Source organism: Acanthochromis polyacanthus, chromosome 5 (genome assembly GCF_021347895.1).
Source record: "Acanthochromis polyacanthus isolate Apoly-LR-REF ecotype Palm Island chromosome 5, KAUST_Apoly_ChrSc, whole genome shotgun sequence".
Classification (NCBI taxonomy): Eukaryota; Metazoa; Chordata; class Actinopteri; family Pomacentridae; genus Acanthochromis; species Acanthochromis polyacanthus.
Genome location: NC_067117.1, coordinates 16,057,632 through 16,073,422, shown reverse-complemented (window position 1 = coordinate 16,073,422; position 15,791 = coordinate 16,057,632). Strand labels below are relative to the sequence as shown.

The 15,791-nt window shown below is 42.4% G+C and overlaps 2 protein-coding genes across 7 annotated transcripts; one reads left to right on the top strand and one right to left on the bottom strand.

Annotated features, from left to right (window-relative positions):
* Positions 1–1,644: 1,644 nt before the first annotated feature.
* LOC110957742 (class E basic helix-loop-helix protein 40-like) lies at positions 1,645–5,469 on the top strand. The gene is made up of 5 exons (XM_022203932.2): positions 1,645–2,076; positions 2,203–2,266; positions 2,522–2,629; positions 3,055–3,178; positions 3,398–5,469. Exons 1-5 carry the CDS (start codon positions 2,006–2,008, stop codon positions 4,318–4,320), a joined length of 1,290 nt encoding a protein of 429 aa, XP_022059624.1. The 5' UTR covers positions 1,645–2,005; the 3' UTR covers positions 4,321–5,469.
* Positions 5,470–8,325: 2,856 nt separating this feature from the next.
* Positions 8,326–14,853, bottom strand: ttll3 (tubulin tyrosine ligase-like family, member 3). 6 transcript variants are annotated; one of them, XM_022203929.2, is made up of 13 exons: positions 14,777–14,846; positions 13,798–13,844; positions 13,604–13,722; positions 13,333–13,501; positions 12,291–12,346; positions 12,053–12,181; positions 11,823–11,937; positions 11,507–11,629; positions 11,221–11,398; positions 10,663–10,811; positions 9,945–10,188; positions 9,322–9,757; positions 8,326–9,211 (listed from the first exon to the last, which is right to left on the bottom strand). In XM_022203929.2, coding segments are annotated over exons 2-13 (2,490 nt in total). In that variant the 5' UTR covers positions 13,799–13,844; positions 14,777–14,846; the 3' UTR covers positions 8,326–8,440. The 6 variants fall into 6 exon arrangements, with proteins under 6 accessions (XP_022059621.2, XP_051804779.1, XP_051804780.1 ...); XM_051948819.1 differs by having other exon boundaries at positions 11,513–11,629; positions 13,798–14,851; XM_051948820.1 differs by having other exon boundaries at positions 13,348–13,501; positions 13,798–14,851.
* Positions 14,854–15,791: the final 938 nt, after the last annotated feature.

The following is a 15,791-nucleotide window of genomic DNA, read 5'->3' as shown; positions in this document are numbered from 1 at the left end:
AGTTTCTACTTTATTCACTGCACTCTCATATTTTCTAGGAACAGACCATTAGTTAAATTCATTAACGTGGTCATAGGAAGTGAGCTTTTGGAAGAATTCGGTGGGGATGACAACCTCGTGTTCATGGGAAAGATACCACTTTTCTCTCAAAAATAAAATAAAACACCAGTTTAATCAGGTTTGTCTTACAATGAAGGTCAAAATGTTGATGCTGATGTCTGCTGAGGTTATGAAAACAACTTAGACAGCTGCTACTTCCTTTACTTATTTTTGTGAGATAAGAGAGATAGTCTCAATGAGGCTCTATTAGCAATATTTATCGCAGTATTTCTCTGCGGTTAAAGTCTTAAAATTTTAGACAAAACACCTCTGAAACACCCGTAGAAAGTGTTGGTGCATACTTCATGCAACCACTTGCTTGCAAGAAGATATTTTGTGTTTTCTACCATGAAAAGAAGTCACTGGAATCAATACATACATTATTGCAATTTTAAAAGGAATCGGAGGATCAAATAAGAATGAAAAGGAAAGTTGGCACATATAATTGTTTTCAGCTTTACAAAACCTCCTACAAATTTAGCCAGCGGAGGGGCTATTTGTGGATTCAAAGTCTTGTGTGTTTCTTATTGTGACCCAAAAATGAAGCCACATTCCCTGTTTACATCCACAAACTGCAATTATCCTCTTTTAGTCAGCTGGAGTAGAAGAAGTGTTATTAAGTCTGGAAATGCCCTTGTGTGTTCAGTTTGCAGGGACATCATCAATATACAGGATGTTATAAATCAACACGTGCTGTTTTTGTAGAGACAAAACTTTAACACAATTTGGGAGTTCACAGAGATATTTTCCAGTTACAGACAGGGAAGATATGAGATGAATCATAATTGCCCTGCTAATTTCCTTGCCTGCACATGTTCATTTTCTGTAACGGGTTTCATTAATGACAGTGCACATTGGGAAAAATAGGCTGCAGTAATCTGTCCTGGTAGCCCGCAGCAGACAGGTGCAGCCGCCGTGTGCTGGATGAGCTGGACGTGCTGGTTGGGCTCTGTGCGCTCAGCAGGCTCCCGGGGCCATGAGGAGATCAACGTGACAGCAAACACAGAGCAGTACGTGCACAGGTGCACGTGTTGCTCACACCGTGACCGCACTGTTTACACTGGTACCCTGTACATCAGAGTGCCCACAGGCTCCGATTAGAGGAGGGGAAAAAATGCTGCAAAATGAACGCTGAATATACATTAATGCATGCAATGTTATTATTAATAAGATTTTTAAAAAGCTGATTCTCGCCTACTATGTCATGATGCTTCAAAAACCTGCAAAAATTCTAATAGGGATTTCTTTGCACCTCTTTGCACGCAGGATTGCTTAAAATGTGCTTTCCTGTGGCTGCTACAGAGCTGTACTTGTTGCTGCAGTGGCAGTAGGTGCCATACCCACTCCTGCTGAACTCCTGCACTGGTTCTCTGCCAGCACGTTCTCCGCACACAGCCTTGTTTCCATACACTTCAGCATGGTGGTACACGGGATCGGACATGCGCCGCCCTCCGCGCTGACGTGCGCCGCCGTCCGCCCACTGAGGCGCCTTCTCCGCGCAAAGTGGGCCGTCCCTCCTCCGAGGATACAGCGCCGTTTAACACGTGAGCCTCATGTGACAGAGGTAGGTCAGGCTGAGCGGAGAGTCAGAGGGTTTATTTAACTCGTCGCTCTGTCCTCCCCCACTTTCCCAACGCGCCACCAAGAGGGTTCGACTTCCTTCTGCGGCAGGAGCACGACGTGGACAAAACACGGGGACTAAACTGAAACCGTTTGCGCACCTAACAATAACATTAACGAAACTGTTAAATATGACAAATCAGTGAAGGTTTTTGTCATTCTTTCTTGACCCTTTTTTTAGTTTTTGGTGCAATTTCCAAAACTTTCCGTCGTGCGTAAAATAAATGCGCATTTAGTGACTTTGGAGGAGCGCCTCGACTTTGACAGCATAATTGGAGTACAAAGAATGGAGCGAATTCCAAGCGCGCAACCACCTCCTCTATCCAAACACCAGGCGGATCTGTCAGACGTGCAGGGGTAAGTTACACTTTGAAAAATGTGCCATTCTTAGACTGTTTTTCCTCCCGCAAACGCACTTCTTATAATGATCAAATCTTTGCACCACTCATTCCTCATTGGTGTGCGCTCCTTGTGTCTCTTCAGGGTGGATTTCCAGATGTATGTTTATAAACCAAGGCGAGGAATGAAGAGAGGAGAAGAGAGCAAGGTTGGTTTGTTTTATGTTTTTTATGTGTTTTTCTTTGTTGCCAACTTGTTAAGTTCCAGCCACAGAGCGGAAAAGCGTGTAAGGGGAAGAATTAGACTGTCAGTAGCTCTGTAGTCCCATAAATGGTTGACCTAATTTCTGCTATGACATAACTCATGGATTCCTCCCTATCGGTGTAACTGCCTCTGATCATAAAGGAGTCTGTGCGCGCTCGGATCAGCTCCAACCTTTTCTGATTTTTTTTCACTCTCGCAGGAAACCTACAAACTGCCTCACAGACTCATCGAGAAGAAGAGACGTGACCGGATAAACGAATGCATCGCCCAGTTAAAAGATTTATTACCCGAACACCTGAAACTCACGGTGAGTTCACTGTCGCTGTAGCTGGGAGGGAAAATGGGATCCAGTGCTTTGAGCGGCATGCACCATCGAGTGGCTGCTCGGTGGAATTACAAGTGAGCTGCGTGCGTCAGCAGCTCGCAATGAGTGACAGCTCACACTAATGAGAAAGTGTCTCCTGTCATGTTTCACAGTTTAAATTGGGGGATTCTGAACGACTCATTTCATTGCAGTTAACACGTCAGTGTATTTAATCACCACACCCAACTTTATGGTTTCTATGAAATTTGAATAATTTCATATTTATTTGACTATTTTTGATTATTTACGCCTCATTGTTGCTGCTGCTGGGATCCTGATCGTAATAATGTGCGACACAGGCTGGAGAGCTCAGTTTCCATGTGTTATATAAGCGGTGAGGTTGTGCTGACTCTGAGTATCTCCCTCAGACTCTGGGCCATCTGGAGAAGGCGGTGGTTTTAGAGCTTACGCTGAAGCATGTGAAAGCCCTCACCTCTCTTCTGGAGCAGCAGCAGCAGAAGATCCTCGCTCTGCAGAATGGCATGCAAATTGGTGAGCTGCAGATCATTTATGCAATGCACATATGCACAGAACAGGTTGGTTTTGTTGGACAGAAAGCAAATTACTCAAATGAATGCATAATGGTAGGATTATGCAGAGCTGCAGACAAACGAGCGACTTCAAATAGAGCAGTTGGAAAAATCAGCCAAATGTCGCATCTGTGTCAAAATGCAGAGTTTCTAACTTTGTGCTTCATCGTCGTGTTTACAGAGCAGCCTCCCATCAGCCAGGAGAAGTCGGAGGAGATGTTTCGTTCTGGTTTCCACATGTGTGCCAAGGAGATTCTTCAGTATCTAGCCAATCGTGAGGCCGATGGAGACTTCACACCATCCCATGTAATAAATCACCTCCATAAAGTAGCTGGAGAGGTGCTCCAAAATCCAGTCCGACCCAGAACCCCTCTCAGCCCCCGACCCGAGGAGCTCCCCACCTACCACCAGCACCAACCTCACAAGGAGATGCCCACCAGCCTACCGCCTAAACCCAGCGAGGGCTACGGGAGGAACTGTGTGCCTGTCATCCAGAGGGTGTACGCTCCGCCGAGCAGCGAGCAGAGCGGCAGTGATACAGACACAGACAGTGGCTATGGGGGAGAGCTGGAGAAAACAGAATCTGGGGTGTCGCAGGGACGTCCAGATTATTACGGGCAGGAGAGCCAGCCGAAGCGGCCGCTGGGTGACAGGCAGAGCTCCGCCATCAAGCAGGAGGATGACGAGCCGCGCCACAAGCGGCCCCGCGTGGAGTCGTCCGAGGATGAGCTGCTCTCAGGCGCAGAATCATCATCGTCGTCATCCTCCAGCGGCTACGGCAGCTACATGAGTGCATCCCCGAGCCATCCACCTCCTCCTCCACACCCCCTCTGCATGCCGTTCTACCTCATTCCACCATCAGCGGCAGCTTACCTGCCAATGCTGGAGAAATGCTGGTACCCCGGCGCTGTGCCCATGCTCTACCCAGGCATGGGAGGCTCCTCACCCACCATGCCCAGCGAGAGACCACCTCCACCTCAGCTAGTGTTGTCTCCCAGGGGAGGATCTCCAGCTCCAGCCATATCTCAGACCCCCATGGATTCCCCCGCCCTCCTCCAGGCACTAAAGCAGGTACCACCCCTCAACCTGGAAACCAAAGACTGAGTAATGAAAGAGCAGGTGAAGAGATAACCCTGTTCTGGCGGCCTGAGGCAGAGTCATTAGCAGGATGGAGAACATTAATAAGCTGTTCCTTAATCCATAATCATTCATCTCCCCATTTCCTCAGCCTGGAGGTCAAACAGCAAACGATGCAGAAATGACGAAGGAGAGAGAGAGGCGGGAGAATGCAAAGTAGTGGTTGAATGTTCAAATCTCAGTGATATTCCTCAGTACAAATGTATCATACAAACTGGACCCGCCCTGCACACGCACACGCACGCACACACACACACACACACACATATACACATACACACTTGGTTGAATGTAAAGAAAGAAAAGTTTTAGATGCTGCTGTTCAAGTGTAAACGCCGATGACACTGATGCATCTCACTTGTAGCTGTCGCGATACAGACATGCCATGTTGTAATCTAGAAACTGCACCAAATGTTAGCGCTAATATATCACCCAAAGTTTGTTGCCTATGTCCTTTGCTCACCATTCTGAAAACGCCCTTTCAACCCGACGCTATGATGATTGGCACCATGACCTAAAAGGTTTCCCTCAAGTATGTACAGACAATAGTAAGGGTACATCCATGGTGGATGAAGGAATAGGCCGCCACATGGCCCAATGAATGAGAAGTCTTGCTTTCAGTGACAGACAGTTGAGATGGATTTTCTGTAATTATTGTTCATAGACTTCTTGTACATTTCTATTTTTGATACCCGTTCTTGCACTCTGTCCGCCCCGGCAGATAGAAGGAGGACAGAGTGTGGACAATGTACGTTGTGTACTCAGAAACTGTGTACATATTGTAGCACTGTGCTGGACCTGGTCTGCATACTCAACATCTGTTTCTGCTCAAGTCAAACCCGGTGTTTGTTCTTGCTGTTGCCTTTTACTTGTGAAAAGCTGATAAATCTCAGATGTTTATTCTCTGTACTGCGTATGAATACTGGAGTCAAAGGAGTCCGGAGAGGAGAACTGAATGTAAACGTTTTACCAGAAGACTAGTTTTCTATAGAAAGAGGTACTTGAGATTTTATATTTTGGGACCTACATGGAAGATGTTTGATGTACATATTTTGTCTATAAATGTTGATATACATTATATAAGTGTATTAATAAAGTATTTTTTTCCCGTGGAAATTTGCTTCAACCATATGTGCATGTGTGAAAGAAAGCGTGAATGTGTGTGATAACGAGGAGATAGCTTCAGATGTAGCTATGATACGGCACCACAACATGCGTGTCATTGGGAACACTTATGTAATGGCAGATCTGTAGCCACGCTCTCCTGCTGATTAACCTTCTGTGCCCACGAATACAAAACAAGTAAACACACACGAGTGTAAATGGTTACAGCTCGTCTCCTGAGGCAGCAATCAGGATCCATCTGCAACTTGTCAACATCCAGACAGGGAGACGTGTCTTATGAGTCAGTAGCAAATCCAATTTTTCCACATTCATGACAAATCTCTCTCTTTTTTTCTTCCCCAGCGCAATGTTATGCATCCTGGAGAATTACACTGAGACAGGTAGCAATGTAAATTTTAAAAAGGCATACTTATCTTCTTCTCCTGTGTTGTGCCGTCACATTTTTCAGCTATGCGAGTAAACTGAAAATCAAGGTCTATAGTTACATAATGCACTGTTTCTGCTGTTTCACTCATTTGCTTTCATCTATCATTGTCTTTTCTGAGCTGTGGTGTTGATGCATTCCATTTCTGGTTTGTTTGTAGAAGTCATGGCTTGTAACCTAAATGTCATTGGTTCTATTTAAACTACTACTCCTGAAGTTCATTTATTTGTTTGCAGAGTTGTATGTTTTATTGTGGGCCTGAGATGCTACTTGCAAGCTGATTTTAGTCATGCCACTTGCACATTACTTCAGCATTTTATTTTATTTTTTATCTGCAGTTGTATAAGGGATTCTATAAACTTGTTTTAATAGGTAGTTACTGGAAACCTGGTGAAGGTGAATGCAATATAAACACAAAATCTTAATTTTGTTTTATCTTTATTGCACATCATGCTCGTAAGTCCCTTCAATGTTTCCTGTCTGTCACTACTTTTGTCAAACTATCCAACTCAGGACAAAATGCCACCAACAATTGGCTTAGAAATTGTTAAGATGTCATCTTAGCAATGTGCAATTTCAAGAAAAGGTTTGTACGTGCTATTGGAAATGTTACTTATGAAAAGCGGTCTGATCTTTTTTCAGTCACAATTTATCGATAAGCATAATCAGATTAACTGATGTAGCTATACTCTTCATGTCTTTAGCGAACAGAAAAAAGCCTGGAAAAAGTAAGTGTACCTCTGTGGTACTGATTCAAAAAGCTACTTTGCTGAGATTGTCAGTGTTGGTTGTACACATATTCCTCCCTATGCATAAACACTGGGGCTTTGGATAAAATCTGCTCATCTCGAGATGACTGGTTGTTGTGAACAGTGCCTTCATCACAGCTGCATTCACTGAATTTTAGAATTATAGAAATATGCAAAGCTGTAAAGGGCTACAACCGCATTTCTCAGGCGTTCAGCAATCCAGAAGAACAAAAACTCTCTGCAAATGAGTGAAATTCGGGACCGATGTTTGTCTCCTTTGATTTGGCTTTCCTGCAAAGACTACACCAAGAGCAGAACATGCAATCCTGAATGAAGTGATAAAGGAGCCAAAGCTAACAGCCAATATCTGCATCTCCAACATGGTCAGTTCTATGTTTGGAGGGAAAAAAGGCACTACATAACAAAATCAAAACCTCTTTCCTACTGAGAACCATAGAAGATAGAGCATCATGTTTTGGGACTATTTTGCTGCCGCAGGGCCTGGATGCCTTGCTATCACTGAAGGAACAATAAATTCAAAATTCATCCAAGAAATCTCCCAGGAAAATATCAGCAATCAGTGACCTAAAGATTATGAGAAGTCGGATGATGCAACAAGACAATGACCCAAAGCTCACCAATCAATAAACAACATAGAAATTGAACAAGGAAATCCATGTTTTGAGTCCTGACCTTAACCCAATTAGATATTGTGGCAGGACCTGAAGAGGACTTCAATCATGATGTCATAGAAATATTGATGAAATGAAACTGTTGCGTAAGGAGAAATGGTCCAAACAACACTCGTTGTTGTTGTGTAAGTCTCACAAGCAGCTACACAAGGCATCTGATGGCGGTTGTTGCTGCAAAAGGAGGTTCTATGAAATACAGGAGTTCTTTTTTATTTTTGATACTGGATTGTGAACGATACCTCAACCTGTTCAACAAAGGCATGGAAAGTAAAACTGTTTTTGTATTACTGGTTAGTCACATTGTGTTTGTCTGTGATTGTGAATTAAATGCTGATCTGACCACATTTTGTGATTAATCAATGCAGAAATCCAAATAATTCCAAAGGGTTTACAAACTTATTCTTGGAGTTGCACTTCTAGGCAGTTGAAGCATCCAGCCTTCTAAAAATAGGGAATAGTTAGAATAAGTTACACCTAATTGCGTAGATAAATTGTGTGTTGGCGTCTAAATCACACAAAACAGTTATTTTAGTTAAGCAACAGTCTTTGTCAAGGTCCTTTTCATGAACATTGACACGTCTTCAGTTCCGAACCAGCACTCACAAAATTTTGAAAGTTAATAAGTTTCTTTTACATCTTGACTTTATGAAGAGGCCAGAAGATCTGATTAAGCAGTTTTTGCTAAAGATTTACCAAACTGGTTAAGAACTGACAATCGTTTTCTGTACTTTGATCCCCGTAGTTGCCATGCTTTGGCCTGAACATACGGTTTGATCACTGACCCTTTATTGCCACCTGCTGGGGAGCTAAAATACCTACATCCTGTTTGGATAGATTTGTCTATAAAAATGTAGCACTTCAGTCCCAACATAACTTCTGTAAACTTAATGTTGCATATGTTCAGGATCTGCATGTACGATATGAATCTGAATAATCTGAACGATGATAATGCTACAGTGACATCAATTTTCTGTAACAAGGATTATTAGGAGAAGATAAGTTCTTTATTAGGCTCCAACTCATTAAAATGTAAATTGCGTTGACAAAGCTTCTTTAACCTTTCTGGCTGCTTTCCATCTTCTTAACACCTTATGCCTCTAGTATTTATATCCCCCCATGTGCTCTCCTTTATGTCTGGCCTTGCTTTGTCTTTGAGAGTGGAGAAATAACTGATGCTTGCGGATGCTGGGATGAGCTGAAAAGGCTGAATCATGGCAAACACTAGTTCCGGTCACAATGTTTGGTCGTAAATGATGGACTTCCAGGCTAGGAAGAGGACCCTGGAATGAAGGAAAGGCTCGTGCAGAAGTCCTGCGTTGGGGCACAAAAGTTGTCTGAGGAAGGAAAGATCTGGAGATGTGTGATCCATGACCTGCACTGAAATGAGGTTTGCCCTCAGACTTGCTGTGAGGAGGGCTGAGGGAAAAGGAAAGACTCCTTGGCACCAGGGTTGTTGCATTGACACAGAGACTCAAATCCAACTGTCTCGCTTTCCTCTGAGGTTCAGTGTGAACTACCAAAGACTGTTCACAGGCCAGACTGCGACAAGATCTGCGCAGATGAGAGTTGTTCTGAGCTTTGACTCTCATCTCACACTCCTTCTTTGGAGATGTAGATGCCAACTGCCTCTTTTTCTCTTGGTTCTCTTTGCCAGAATGGCAAAAAGCAGTGACCATGTGTGGCTTCTGATCCAAAGGTTTATGTTTTGCTTCAACCTCCTCTGGAGATGACTGGTTTGAGGGGAACAGGTCAGTGAGAGGTGTGTCAGAAGTAACAGTCTGTCTATGAAGTGAAGGTCTGGATCGCCTCATGGAGGCTCCTTCCACCAGCAGGTTCACTCCCACATACTGTGGAACCTCAACTGCAGCCTGGAAATGTGACAAAGTTAAAACACAAATCAGTGATTTTTTTTAGAATCTATTATTCAGTTGAATTGCCCTGAAAAAAAAACACCCAGTGAGTGTAGAGATAGTCAAACCTGTTTGTAGATTAGCTGGAAGCCTCCAGTGTAAGCACTTGGATCAGCCCGTCGGTCCAACACAACCCTCAGTGTGTCCAGCTGTACAGCAGGGCAGAGCCGAGCGGTCACAGAGGAGGAGCAGGCCATAGTCGGACTGGCATTGATCTCCAGAAGCCAAGGCCTCAGATCTCTGCCCAACATAAAGTCAGCTCCATACAGCTCAAAGCTTGTCTTGCGGGGCTCGACCAGGTCCTGAGCTGTCTGTAGAGCATGGACTACTGCTTGCTGCATGCCTGGGACCACCACTGACTCCCACTCTGCTCCACGGTCCTGTTGCTGCAGGTAAGAGCAAAACTGAGAGCAGGACCACATGTTGTCCTCAGGCACTCCTGGATGGCGGTCATGAGATGGCTGAAAGTGCTTCTGGATGGAGTTGTTGCATAGGTGGACTGAGCTGATGAAAATAAGATCAAAGTAAGTTATGATGTTTAGAATGCACTTTGAATAAAATATATACATATTTAGTCCTACATGCTTTATCAAATCAATTCCTCCACAAAGTACTCTAGATACAAGATACTGTAAAGTTTAAGCACAAGTACATCATTTATTTTCCTCTTTTGTCTGACCCTGTGTCTGACCTGTCGAGAGTTTTGGTTGAGTAGGGCTGAGTGGAAAACCGCAGGTAGCACTCTTTGTAGAACCACACAGTCAGAGGGTTCCAGTCAGTAACAAGGAACCACTGACGGAGGTCAAACTTGGTTCCATGGACCAGCATTGGACGTTCCAAGTATTTCTGAACCACCCACTTACTCTCGTTCATCAGTGCTCTGTCAGTGTCCGCAAGTGCCAGAATGTCCTCCAGACGATTCATACACATGATGCCTAATAGAGGAGTTGTTCGAGTCACAGGGAAAAAAGAGATGACACCAGAATGGACTTAAACACATCAGAACTGCAGACAGCTAAAATTTCAGTGTCTAAAATAAGAGGACCTGGTATTTTTAAAGGACCTTATTGCAAAGTACCCGTGTTTTGGTTTTGCTGCACTGGCAACAAACACCAGCATACCTCTATGATACTGAAGCTGGAGGACTCAGACATTACCATTTGATCTGTTACTATTAAATGTAGAAAATGAAACCAATGGCAACATATACATGTCACAGTTATCATAAAGCGCAGCAAAAGGCGAAGCTGTTTGACAATATCTTTACTACTATGTAGCCATAATTCACAATAGAATCGAATATCCTTTATTAGTCCCTCAAGGGGAAAAAATTCTGAGAAAATTAAAGACAAACGTATAAGATTACCAAATAACTGTCACTTTAATATTATTCTAAAAGAAAGTCTCACCTCTTCCTCTTGACTTGGCACCTGGTTTAATGATCCAGATGTTATTTAGTCCATCTGTGTCCAGCTGAGGGCAAGCCTCTTGCAGTCTGGCTAACATGTCCTGACAGCGCTCCACAAACACACTGCTGCCTCTGATCAGTGCACCTTTACTGCAAACAAACATTTTATTATTCAAACTGCAAATGTGGCATCATGTACATTTTAAGATATCTGTATGTAGTGGTATGAAAAAGGGACACATCACTTTATGGAAAGAAAAACAACTCTAAATCCCACATTATGTTCAACTCCAAACTAAAGCTAACTACAACCTCAGACAGTTAAAAAGCTTTACAGCTACATATACTTAAAGAGATGTGCATTTGTACTGCATGTAAAATTATTTATACACTGTTCTCCTTCTTATCGATGCTTTATTTTTTTTCTTTAAATACATTCTTTAATAACTTGTATTAATTCAATAAGCTGACCTTTACTGTAGGCGCTGCAGATAAAAATACGGTGACCTTGGAAGGATCACTTTATCAAATCCTAGAAGTTTCCAGAAAACATACTCACTGCACAACCATGTAGTAGTCTTGCAGAAACTGCACCCACTGCTGTTCCTCTCCCAAGGGGGGTGTTTCTGCAGTCACGTCAATGTCGCTGTGCTTTAAAGCACTGAGAAACTCTTGACACACATGCAGAGCTGTGTCAATAATATCTGGACCAACAAAACGATGTTCCACATTCGGCTCTGCAGATAGAAGCAAGATCAACATTGTAGAGGGTTTTTTTTTCCCTGTTCCTGCACTTCACATAATACATCAGGCTTTTTTTTCTCCTTTTTTTTTTGATAAATTACTTTTACTTTTAGAGACACTGTTCTTGACATTTTGTTCTTCGCTCTTTGGTTTGTCTCTTCTCCATGTACTTGTCTCTACCACATACTGCAGCAGGCTGGTACATGCTGTCCTTCTGAAATCCTCTGTATTTGTAGAGAAAAGGGAAAGACAAGATGCAGAGAAAGAAAGGGCATACATCAACTTAAAATCCTCCATTTACACCTGTCCTTACATACATTTCTTATTCAAACATGATATTTATAAGTTCCATTCACATCTTAACGCCTTGTTTCATGTTTTATAGAAAGGTTATTTTTTTCTTTGTGTACAGCAGACCTATGAATGCATGCTTTTCATCCTCTGCCCCAAGCCTGTAGCATCTTGGGAAGAAGGTGTCAGGATCTGCTGTATCAAACCACTGGAGGTTACGCAGATTTACACAAAGCCCTACCTGAAAGAAACCCAATTATATGTAAGAGGAGACAGGGAGAACAAGTTGACCTATATTGGCTTCAGCTGAGCAACTTGCATATCTGCTGGTGAATCATTAGAAACTCTTCAGAGACCTTAGTGGTGAATGTAGCAGCATTTGCATAGTGGTTGGTCATTTGGTCATTTCGTAACGAGCGGCAGTCTATGTAGTCCCGCCGAGTTGTCCAGTAGAAATACGCTGTTTCGTTTCGAACCATGCGAGACTGGAATAAAGCAAGAAGAACAAGAAGACACAAGGAAATGATGCATTTGCTTTCACACAGTGCAAGATATCAGTGTGAGGTTAGGTGGTTCACTTAAACGTTATCTTACCATGAGGTCATACATGTCATTAAGGTTCTCCTCTTTCCCGCCTTCACCCACTCTGTCTGTAAAGAGATAAGAGGTATGTGCACGTGTGTGCATGTGTGTGTGCATGCAGGCTTAAAGGGGTGTGTATTAAGGGTAGGGGTCTGTGTTAGAGGCCGGTGTCTGTAACATGGCACACGCTGTGTCATGTATCAGGTGCAGATGTATCCATGTAACTAGTGCTCCAGTTACATACAGATTAACTCCTCCTGCACTTTCAGCTTTTACAGTTACAGCAGGACGTCACTGATCTGTCCGATAAAATTTAGACACAATAGCAGCAACACAACAAAAATAACAAGCCTTATATTTTGCTACTTGTTCTGTGTGCAGCGCCTTTAGGCTTCATGCAGCCTATATTTTTACCAGGAAGTTCTTTGAGATTAAGACCTGCTCAGGGAGGCACACCGTTATTAAGTGAGAAAAGATTATAGAATCAAGCATGACAACAAATGACATGGGACAAAAGTAAAGCACATTAATGCAACCAAAGGATTAAAATACAGAAGACAAAATCCGGCTTAGGAGGAGAAATCTCACTCTTCGGTTACACATCTTTTGATCAGAGCCTTAAACTCTCCCAGGGAGACAAAATCATTAAGCTGCAATGGGTTCTGAAGGCTACTCCAGGACAAGGGTGCAAAACAGGAGAAGCCTGTTTGATTAAGTTCAGAGTAAATCCTGGACACCCTGCAGAGGAGCCATTTAGATGAGTGGGAATAAAAACAGCTGTTGGTAGGAAATAGAAAAATACATAATTAGAAGGGAGTTTACTTAGTACTAATACAAATATACCAGTGCTGCTATCTCCTGGGGCTTAACAAAGAAAACCAAGAAACCAGATTATAAAGTACACAGTGATGTGTACAGGAGAATGATGGCTGTAAAATGTGGAGATCTGTGATACACACAGTCTAGAGCGAGATGCGAGACTTCACTTGAGAGATCTTATTGGCAGGGACTTTAGGTCATCGTGACTTTTCTCTTCTTAAACCATTCGCCTCACCACTAAGATCAGCACCTCCATCCCCATCATCACCATCTTCTTCGTCATCACCATGGCAATGAGAGGCTCTCTGGACCGGATGAGGAAACCGACGTTCCACCCACCCTCTGGCCCATAAGGCAGCGCGGATCACAGGATAGGGTCCCTGCACTGAAAACACTTTCCTCAACTGAGAATAAGTGGAAAAGAAATGGGGAAACATATCACACAAATGGATAGCGGCTGAACATGCACAGGTATCAAAGTGAAATCAGTTTCAAGCTATAATCACCTTCACTGCTTTTTCCACCAGTGCTTTAGCGGTTTTCAGCCTGTCTGGCTTGATAGCTGGCAGGCTTGGCACACGGCGACGTAACCTCCCCTCCACTGGAGCAAGTGTGGATTGCAACACTAGCACAAACTGCTTGGTCAGATTTGAATATAAAGCTGTGTGTGCTTTGTATTTGTAAATGTCTGTTGACTTACTGCTGATGTGTTGCTAATGTTTTTTTTTTTGACAATTCTCTCTTCAGCTGATCAGCGCACATTGTTGAGGAGAAAGCAGATAGAAATATGTTAAACTACACTGATTTTACAACACATTATGAAGTGTACAATTACACAGATTTACTGCACTCTAAAAGCAATTCAAATATATATACACAACAATTAATTGAATGCATGGTTACAAGATTTTTAAAAATCTAATTGAGATAAACATTTTTTCACTAACTTGGGCTGACATAATATTGGTATTTCTATTAGTGTGATATTATGTACAATCTCAACGTAAATCTGCATTAGTTAAATTTAAGATAGATAGATAGATAGATAGATAGATAGATAGATAGATAGATAGATAGATAGATAGATAGATAGATAGATAGATAGACTCATTTGAACATTTCAGAAAGTTGAGTTGATTGTAGAGGAAATATTAATTCCCTTAACTCAATTTAGTTTGAGCATTATTCCATTAAAAGTAGTTTTTCTTAAAAAAAAAAAAGTCTATGTACATTTCCACTTTTTCACCTGTAGACCCAAGTAGCATTTAGCAACTTGATTTTTTAATGAATGTTTTGTCTTTTTAAAGGTTTAATAATCTAATTAAATGTTTTGTATTGTTTTTAAATGTTTGATATTTTTCTTGTTTAATTTTATTTTTTAAATGTCTGCTATTTATAGCAGCTTTGCTATAAATAGTCTGACATGCTGCACCTACTCCTGTGTGTGCAGCTACTGTCGGAGGATGTAAACTGGGTCAAGCAGGCATCTTAAACTGGACTGACATACCCATGCGCAAAAAGCATCGACATATTTAGCACATACGCATGCACAAAAATAACTACCAAGCACTTCTGAGTCAACCCTGTGTGCCATCTGTGGCAGCGATTACACAAACTGTCCAAAAAGCGCATATCCAATAAAAAAGGCGAGATATTAAAGCGAATATTAATATACAAACCTAATGTTGCCAGTGACCCGCAGACTCTGCCTTCATGCTCCCGCAGACAGTTCCCATGACAACAGGGCATGCTTTCGCACAATGTTTACAGTTGCCATAGCAACCGCACCCAGGAGAAACAGAATGCGAGTCGAGTAGAAAAAATAAATAAATAAAAGTAGCGCCTTCAGCCATGTGTTGAAGAAAGTGGACCACTTATCGGGCTATCAGTGTCTCCTCCACGTGTAGGCGACATGCACAGCAGGAATCAGAGCAAACACAACGACAGGCTGCATTAATGTGATCTGGGCTCTCTGCTGAGTAAACAATAAGAGGGAATGGGGTCAACCAAATCCGATCATGTGTTCGACAACGTGGCAGGTCTCACGTGTGTTTTCACCGAAAGAGGTCATTCTGGGACCAGTGAGGAGGACAGCACTTCATTTCTAGCTGAACATCTTTTGCCACCTTCACAATAAATCAGCTGCAGTAGACTGGTTAAACCGGTGCTCCATGTGAAACAACACAACCTGCATTGTCTTCACTCTGTGCACATGATCTATATGTGCTGCACATAGATTATCTCTAACATACAGTACAAGGCTGCCAACTTGTGACCAGACTTTAGAGTGAGATTTGGTTTGTGCCAGATGCTGATGGGGGTCTGGGGGCCCTTCCCCAGAAAATTTTCAAAATTATTGATCCTATTTCCTGCATTCTGGTGTAATTTAAAAGCATTTTGCCTGTTAAAATCTTATTATAGAGATAACATTAAGGGATAATTTAAAAACATTGAGCTTAAAAAAACAGAAGAAAAAAAAAAAAAACAGAGCAAAGGCAGCCAGTATTGAAAATGGTTCTTCATGTAAAATATGAATGAAAGTTCTGTGGCTGGGTATGCACAACACATTTCAGTATTTTCCATAAATATATGCATAATTGAAATAACTCCAGCAACCACTTTGTAACGTTTGTCTTGGAGGATTTTAATGCACACTCAACAGCTTCAAGTTGACCACATCAGCCAACTAAACAA

Bases quoted from the DNA above. Each gene is read 5' to 3' on its own strand.
- LOC110957742 (XM_022203932.2), top strand. From the start codon at position 2,006: ATGGAGCGAATTCCAAGCGCGCAACCACCTCCTCTATCCAAACACCAG. The intron at 2,077-2,202 runs GTAAGTTACACT...GTGTCTCTTCAG, and splicing joins GATCTGTCAGACGTGCAGGG to GGTGGATTTCCAGATGTATG. The intron at 3,179-3,397 runs GTGAGCTGCAGA...TCGTGTTTACAG, and splicing joins GCAGAATGGCATGCAAATTG to AGCAGCCTCCCATCAGCCAG.
- ttll3 (XM_022203929.2), bottom strand. The intron at 12,347-13,332 runs GTGAGGCGAATG...ATCTCTTTACAG, and splicing joins TGGAGGTGCTGATCTTAGTG to ACAGAGTGGGTGAAGGCGGG. The intron at 10,812-11,220 runs GTGAGTATGTTT...GTTTGTTTGCAG, and splicing joins GACTACTACATGGTTGTGCA to TAAAGGTGCACTGATCAGAG.